This window comes from Lipophrys pholis (assembly GCF_963383615.2).
Source record: "Lipophrys pholis genome assembly, chromosome: 15".
NCBI lineage: Eukaryota > Metazoa > Chordata > Actinopteri > Blenniiformes > Blenniidae > Lipophrys > Lipophrys pholis.
In genome coordinates, this window is record NC_137642.1 from 11,883,565 (window position 1) to 11,892,278 (window position 8,714).

Sequence of the window (8,714 nt, forward strand, 5' to 3'; positions counted from 1 at the left end):
TAAGGTTCTGGGGTTGTGTTTTGGAAAAAAGAAAAAAAGAAAAAGAAAAGATTTCTCAAAATTTTTACCATAAAAGGTGAATTTGCTGGAACTTTGTTGAGACTTTATGATGCAGTGGAAATGTATCTAAACATGAAAACAAATTTACTGCTGAATTGGCCTGGGACAAATCATCTTTCGAGATCTTCAAAGGGCATGCAGGGACCTTAAAAGAAGAACTATATGGTTCAATATAGCTCTATACAATCAATACAAAACATGAAAATAGGTCTATAGGTAACTGCAGTTCTGAATGCCTTCAAATTATACAAATGTATAAATCCATGTAAATTAAAGACTTTTATCAATATATAAAGTGGAAAATTTTCAACAAGTTTTGTGAAATATTGATAGATAGATTGAATATTGATGATGAAGGAAGAATGCATTTGTGTTATGAGTTTTTTCGATCAGCATAACCTGCTCCCAGCCCAATTCAACATTGGTAATAGAAATAAAAAAAGAATGGGAAATTAGGTCCAAAGATCCTGATTCACTGCTCTCAAATGATGGTAGTAATGTGTGATGAGAAAGCTGAATCCAAAAAAGAAAAAAATTGTTCAGCAACATGTATCCATGCACAAACTTTAATGTGAGAGCATGCACTATCAACACTTAAATCAACAGTTGTCACCATTGGCAGGGTTGAAGGTGTGTACTATGATAGGGTTAATGGGGTTGTTGAGGTTAAATGGTCCCCACAAGTGTTGCTGCACAGCTTCATAATCTTCTAAAACGCTATAGCGGATGGATGGATGGATGGCAAAAAAGCTTTTCTCTTCCTGCTTCTCCAGCATTTCTTGTTTTGGGTGGAGATCGAATCATTCTTATCTATATTCCGTGCAGAAACAGTACAGTAAACGGAGTGTGGGTGCTCTACCCTCCCAGTCTGCAGGGGGCGCCCGTGCTTTCAGACCTGCGTTGGAACGTCAGTGTTTGCGTCGGTGGTCGGACGTTGGCGCCAGATGAGCTGTGGCGCGAGCTGCACACACACGCACGCACGCGCACGCGCACGCGCACACAGAGCCAGAGAGAGAAACACACACACTCAGTCACACACACCACTCGCTCTGGAGCAGTTTGCCGAGGCTCACTACAGCTTTGCAAAAGCCCTCATCCTCCCGGAGTTCTCCCTCTTTTCTCTCGTCTCTTCAGCTTCCACACATTAAAAGGATAATAAGGTGGGTGTGTGCATTTACTAGTGATGTTCCATCTCTAAATCCACACTCCTCCGTGGCTCTTGTCCACACTGAGGCTCAAGCCCGGGATAATGGCACATATTGTAATATGTGGTATGCGTGCGGATTGTGTATGTGGCGTCTCCCGAACTTTGTGATGGAAAAATACAGGCCTGACTCGCTCTGCTTGTAACATTATGTCCCGCCGGAGGAGCGGATGATCACAGCGGCGCTGCTGGGGACTGATAACCCACTGTTTTGGAAGACGTGTTGTTGATTTGGCGTGTTTTTTGGTGAATCTTTGTCCCTGCCTGCAGAGGCTGGTTCAACATGGTCGGATGGGCTGTTTTCAGCAAAAGCTTCCGCTCCGCTGTTGGAACAGCCAGACTGTGGACGGGGAGGCGTTTACCTGCTCTAGCTGGCTGCATATTAGCTCGCTTGTTAGCTTGTCCATCGTGGCTATGTAGCCTGCACGGCTGGGTGTAGCTGCTAACAGCAGCAGCAAGGCCGCCATGGAGGCGGTGTGTGCGGTTTGGTTGCTGCCGCAGTAGAGGAGGGCTTCGGGGCTGTAGCCAAGAGCCGTCTGCTCCTCCCAGATTGCACAGAAAACCCCCGGTTAGCTGATAATTTGTCCGGTTTTTATATTTCACACGGCAAATGCCGCTTTATTAGTCTCCTAGGGTTGTACTTATGTAAGTAAAAGCCGTCATTTCCCGGGCTTTCACGGTTAGCCATCTTTGTTTCGGCTAGCCAACTCCCGAGTGCCGAAGTTAGACTCGTCTTGGTTCCTCACAGTCAGCCGCTGATGGAAAACTTCGCACAGTATTAAGTGAAAAAAAAATTCTGGTTTCCTGTCAAAAGTTTAACAGTCAAACATTAATGCTGCTTTGCACTCAATGCTACCGGATCATCATGCAGATGTATGACCATTTATTTTACAGCAGCATTACTTGCATATGCACTTGAGATGCAATACGATAACTCGTCATGTTAAAGTAACAGCGAAAAAAGGCGTTCTTAAGACTATGACAATTTGACACACGTGATTTCCAGGTGGAAATGCGGACAAATGACATGTTGGTATCGTACACATTTGTTTACCCGGATCCTATCCTTGTCACATGCAGATCAGGGCTGTTAAATGGAAACTCCAGCATCGAAGCAACTATATTCATGTGGGAATTTGGGAAACTACAATACATTGGTGGTTTGACGTGGTTGTAAAACTTATTGGCAGGGAAGTTTTCACTCAACTTTCCCCTCAGCCGCCCCATCGCTCGGAGGCAGACTTCAGTTGCGGTGTGGCTCTTAGCTCGCTAACTTGACGTTAGCCCACAATTTCGCCCGATACGTTGGCGTCACTTCACATTTTAACTGCTATTTGCAGTCGTTCCCTCCCTTTCATGCACACACCTGGCCGGGCATATACTGGCTCACTCGATTATCCCACTTTTGAGTGTGTATTTTGGAATGGCGGAAGCTCTTGTAGCTGACGTTAGCTTGCGGCAGCCATCTTAGGCGACCTGTAGTGTTGGCTAGCTGGAAGTGCTGGTGTGGCACAACAAGATGGCCTGTTAACGCTCGCGCAGGGGGACAATTTCCGCGTCGGTCGAGTTCATAAATTACGCGAATTTACTCCATTCCAACACTGGTCTTCGCGTAAGTATTCGGTGAGTTTTGAAGTCCTCGCGAAGATCCCTGGGTCCTTGGTGTTTTCCCGTGAAGCTAGTTAGCGGGCTAAATCGCGAACACATTAGCGGCTAACAATGCTGTTTTCTGGTTAACCAGTTCCCCCACCGACCGTAGCCAGCTAACTAGCGGCTACGGAGGCTATTTGTAGCCGTTATCCGCCGCTAGCAGCCGGCGGTGGGGTGTTTTTAAAAACAAAAACATGGCTTATTAAATGTCCACCTTTTTGTTGTTGTGCCGTCGCTGTTAATAAAACAAGCTGTTGTGCGCAAATGGGAGGCATATGCGGGCCCTCGAGGCTGAGGCTTGGGGGGGGGATTAAGAGAAGAATGGGAGGCTCGGTCATGAACAGCTCCACTTTGATTTCACCAACACCTAGCCTGTGTGCCGAAGCTCGTCGGGGCTAGCGCGTACGACACTTAGCCTGCTAAGTAATGCTACAAATACTTCTCAGACCAAACGATGACTCCCAATTATGTGGCGAATTCGGGGTTTTTTCCTCCCAGTGTGATTCATGAATCGTCACCATGTACGCGTTTGTTAAGATCAATCTTTCTTCCAAGCATAATTTAGCAGAAACATTTGGCCTGTGGGAGTAAATGGCATGTTTTCATTCTAATAATAAGGCATGCATTTGTTCATATCATTGCTTGTTATTAACTTAATAGGGCTTTAGTCTGCTTTCTCATCCGAAAACTATACGCCCCGAAAATTTTTACTAATAAGTTACTCTTTAAGTTAAAAATCCAACAAGAGATTGTGCGTGTCAAGATGAAACCTTTACCATGTTTATTCAGAAACACTGTCTGGGTCTGCTTTAGTGTTAAAAAGCCGCCTTCATCAATATTTATATCATAAATAGACCTCTCTAGAGTGCTTTATTCAGTTTGTTACCAGTATCTATTCACACACAGCAGCAGCACAGCAGCCCTGCCAGAGCTTGTCCTCCTCCAGAAGGTTTCTTGGTGTCTTGCTCAAGGACACGTCCATATGTAGGTGTGTAAAGTGATTGTTTCATGAGAACTTAACAAAACATGTTGAGTTTTTTTAAGATTGTCTCTGTTCTTCTAAACCAGCGCACCAAAATGTCTGTTTAGTTATTTATCTATATACAGTCGCACTGAAGTGATATGTGTGTATTTCTGTAAACACAGGTAATGTGCTGCTCGTTTGTTTTTCTTGAAATGAAAAGTTTATCTCGGACATGTGTGCACAAATGAACAAAAAATAAATAAAAACACAAAACAAATAAACATAACAGAGTAAAAAGCAAAGCCCCAAAACAAGCAAATAAATAGATAATGCCCCAGCATATCCGAAAAGGAGCGAGGTTGAAGCCTAAGATTTTTTACTTCTATCCCTTCTTTGCCTCAACAATTAGTCATTCTACACCCCAGAGGTTATTTGTGTTCATATTTCCAACACATTTATATCCAAATGGACAAAAAAAATAGTAAATAAATCATTTTCACACCAGTGTTACAGCCCGTCCTCCTCCTCGTACTTGGTGAAAACCATTTTTTTAATACTGTTTCTTTTTAATTAATTTACCTTGTCCTGCTCAGACACTGCCCGAGTTACGTGCTCGGTGCATTCAACAGTGTTGTGTTAATCTAGAAATAGTTTTTACTCGTTCGTTCAGATTTTTATCTCTGTGATGTTTGTGAAACAGTCCAGCCTTTTCTCCTCGTCTTGTAATTTTATCTCTTTGAGCAAGATCTGATAAAGCACCCGAATGGAACTCTTGCGTTGAAGATGTATTAATGAAGGAAATGCAGGCTTTACGCTATTAACTTTTATTTCGATTTTTTTTCTTCATAAAGTAATATTTGTCCAGATTAAATTAAAAACCGAATTGAGGACCTTTAATGGTATTATAGTTATTGTTAATTTTTTTTTTTTCTGTTTCAGGTTTGCTTGCTGACGAGCACCAGCGAGCCAGCCCACAAAAACAACGCTCCAAATAACCCGATTCACCTTAATAGTCACCGCCCGGCATTAAAACGGAGGTCGTGGGGCTGGAGTGTGTTCTGATGGCCGAGTCAGAGACTGAATGTGACACACCCGGCCTTGACACACTTGGGTCGGAGTGTGTCATAGCCCACAGCCATGTCGACCTACACTATGGAGCAGAAACTGAGATCATGACTGAGGAGAAGCGTGGATTAGAGCTGGAGATCCACGGCTCAGACTTAAAGATCCAGGGGCTGGGGACGGACCTCGGGGCCGTGGCCTGCGTGGATGCGATTGTAGCAGAAACAGACCACGATTACATCAAGGTGGAACACGGTGACATGCACTGTTTCACAGCAGCAGAGATCAAGACCACGGGAACCGAGGCTCTGCTGGGAGAGGTGCTGCTCAAGACAGAAAGTGAGCATGTGGTGAAGGTGGAGTCCGACCACGGTGGGGAGTTGACGGTCGAGTCTGAGAATGGCGTGATCATCCATGAGGCCCACGGCCTGCAGTGCAACGAGTGCGGGGAGATCTTTGGCAGCATAGCCGATCTTCACCAACACTTCGAGATCCACAAGGACCTCAACCCGTACATCTGCGTGCACTGCGGAGAGAGCTTCGCCGTGGAGGCGAGCCTCAAGCAGCACATGAAGATTCACATGAAAGAAAAGCCCTACGTCCCCCCGGGAGTTGAGATCATGGGCAAAGATGTCATCGATGCCTTCAGCCTTAAATCTCATCAGATGATTCATTTGCCAGACAAACCCCACAGATGCTCGGAGTGTGGCAAGAGCTTTGCGGCCGCCATCACTCTGAGAGAACACATGAAGATGCATTCAGAGGATAAGCCCTACAAGTGCACTCAGTGCAGGAAGAGCTTTGTGCGCAGGAGGCATTTGAAAAAGCACCAAGAGGTCCATGCTCGAGAGAAGCCGTACACCTGCGGCCAGTGCGGCAAAGGCTTCGCCACGACCTCAAACCTGAAGCAGCACCAGAAGACCCACGCGGCAGTCGTGCTTGGAGACAAACCCCACCAGTGTGCGCAGTGCGGGAAGTGTTTTGCAGCCGCCACCACCTTGAGAGAGCACCAGAGGATCCATTCTGGCGAGAAGCCATACAAATGCAACATGTGCAGGAAGAGCTTTGTCCGTAAGCGCCATCTTAAGAAACACCAGCAAGTCCACGCCGGAGGAAAACCCTACACCTGCAGACATTGTAACAAGGGCTTCAATCACTCCTCTTCCCTCTCTCGCCACCACAAGACCCACCTGCAGAATCCTGTGTTTTCTGCGCCTCTGCCTGGGAAACCTTTGACTTTCGGCAGTCCCCCGAAGCAGCGAGTGCACCAGCAGGGAGACAAGCCGTACATGTGCAACCACTGCGAGAAAGGCTTCAATCATTCTTCCTCCCTGTCACGGCACCAAAGAATCCACTCAGATGGCAAGAGCTACATCTGCGGTCACTGTGGCAAGCATTTCACTCACGCCTCCTCGCTCACCAGGCATCAGAGGATTCATATGGAGAACAAGCCGCAGACGCCACAGACGCCCGAGCCTCAGCCCCCACAGCCGCAGGAATACACCACCATCCCTTCGCCGAAGGTATTCCCTAACAATGCCTTCCCGAAACAGCGCATCCTGTCAGTTGAGAAACCATACAGGTGCAGCCAGTGTGGAAAAGGCTTTAACCATTCGTCGTCCCTCTCCAGACATCATAGGATTCACGTTAACCCACCACGTTAACCAGCCACCTCTCCCCCCCCCCCCCCCCCCCCCCCCCCACACACACACACACACACACACACACACACACACACAGGCGATCCCATGCAAGCGCACACATCCCTGCTCCCCAAGCCCCTGTTTTTCTTCCACCAATAGTCCCCACATCGATGCCGCCACAACATGGGAAACATCAGGCCAGCTTCTATAGACAGGCGGTCAGGTCGGCACATGCCTGTTTTGATGTGGAGAAGCAAAAATGGACAGAAACAACACTCGTCTTTGAAAGGAAACCGCTCGGCCTGAAGGATGGTGCAGCTTGTAATTGAGAGCTGAACCCAGGTCTTTGTGCCTCGGTTTAAAGTGTGCGTAATAACGGAGTGTGAAGGAGTCTCTTCATGTGCTTCAAGATGTCTTTTGAACACTTTCAAAGTAAATAAAACAATGCGATTGGAGTGATACATCATGGCATTGTCATGTAGGGGGTCTTTCAGGTGGGCTCACATGCTTTTCAGCTGCAACTTTATTCAAAGCTACCAACACAATTGAACTAGAACTGTTTCTCAGTTTGAATAGTTATTCCTTTTTCACCCACATTAACCACATGTGAAGAAAATATCAAAAATCCAATGTAAATAGTGATTTTCTTTTATATATATATGTATAGGTGACTAGTGTGCTGTTCCAAAAGATGACATTTTTGATAGTAAGATCCACTTTGTCTCCACCTTGTTTTTCCTTTTCTGAATTTGATTTGTTTCAAGTTTTGGAGATGAAACGTGTTGCAGGCATTCTCATGCAGCTTGTTATTGAAACCAGGCTCCGTTAGACATGAGCCACCTTGTATATTTATGAGGCTGTTTTTTGTATGTCTACATTGGGTTTAGCACTGCTGCATAGACTTGTACAGAGAGCAATACTGGCTGACACCCCGAGTCTTCGATGACATCCGATTTAGCCATAAAAACTGCAAACTAGAGAATAAAAATCTGCTGGGTAGCATTCAACATTATGAATTGTGTCCCAATTATTTACAGTGTGGTTTTCCCGCCCAAATATTCATAAAAGACGACTTCACACTTCAATCCTTCGTCGAAATCAACCGGGTGCAGAGGATGTAGGGATTTATTATACATGTTGATTCACAATTTGTTCTAACAGAAGACATAAGTTGTTTATTCCTAAAAAGATGACATGAGGAAAACCTCACTTTTACCAGATCCTTCAGGTATCTGACAGATGATGCTCAATTTACTGTTCTGTGTAAAATATCTTTTACAAACTGATGTATTTTTTTAGACATGGCTTGGGTTCTATGAAAGGGAATGAGAGAGAAACAGCTTTTATGAGAGAACATTTTGGTGAGCAATATTTTCTTTTTATTTGGATAACAATTGTGCTTCAATCTGTAGCATAGGTTACTTCCTTGTGTTAGATAGGTGCCTTATTGCATGCTATGTAGAAATGTATGCTGAGCTGTTATTTGAGAAAAAAAAGTTAGGGGTTTTCAGGAGTTTTTGTTCTTATTCATACTAATTTACCCTACATTTTAATTTGATGTCACTGATACCCTTTATTTTAATTTCTTGCTTTCATGTATATTACCATGTGTTTACACTGTTACGACCATATTGTCTATTTGTTTTTCCCTTCATCTTTTTGTCAATGTTGAGAAAAAAAATGTAAAAGATCCATATAGACTTCTCTTAAGGGCAAATCCTGTAACACCTCTTCCCAGTTTCTGAGTGGCACATATATGGACAAATAAAGGTTGTTGACTCTCATGTGGTGTACAGTCAATGAATCATAAGATTATACAAAATATTTAAGGTGCGTGACGATAACCTGAAGCTGAACATTTGAACGTTTCCAAACTTTTAAACTAATTGTACTACCGAGGTTTGTCCACACGGTGTCACTCTTTTACTATTGAATGTTGTGGGTCAAAGTCATGGATCTTTTTCAACGCGACCTGCAGCTGCTACATTTTAGTCTCACTCTGAATTGCCCCTGCAGGGACAAGAGCTGCCCCTGTTTTAAAGTGTAATTGAATCTGTGGGTGACGCTCCTGGGAGCTGTGCCTGTGACCTGTGTTAAAAACAAACGCGCTATCTCCCACGCTCGCATGAGC

The 8,714-nt window shown here is 44.8% G+C and overlaps 1 protein-coding gene across 3 annotated transcripts; it reads left to right on the plus strand.

The window, feature by feature from the left end:
- The first annotated feature begins 1,057 nt into the window (after positions 1-1,057).
- LOC308120610 (uncharacterized protein) lies at positions 1,058-7,656 on the plus strand. Of its 3 annotated transcripts, XM_080481307.1 has the most exons (3): positions 1,575-1,909; positions 3,824-3,902; positions 4,818-7,656. In XM_080481307.1, the coding sequence occupies exon 3, from the start codon at positions 4,940-4,942 to the stop codon at positions 6,602-6,604; it is 1,665 nt and encodes a 554-aa protein (XP_080337433.1). In that variant the 5' UTR covers positions 1,575-1,909; positions 3,824-3,902; positions 4,818-4,939; the 3' UTR covers positions 6,605-7,656. The 3 variants fall into 3 exon arrangements, with proteins under 3 accessions (XP_080337432.1, XP_080337433.1, XP_080337434.1); XM_080481306.1 differs by lacking the exons at positions 1,575-1,909; positions 3,824-3,902 and adding an exon at positions 1,058-1,220; XM_080481308.1 differs by lacking the exons at positions 1,575-1,909; positions 3,824-3,902 and adding an exon at positions 2,773-2,887.
- The last annotated feature ends 1,058 nt before the right edge of the window (positions 7,657-8,714 follow it).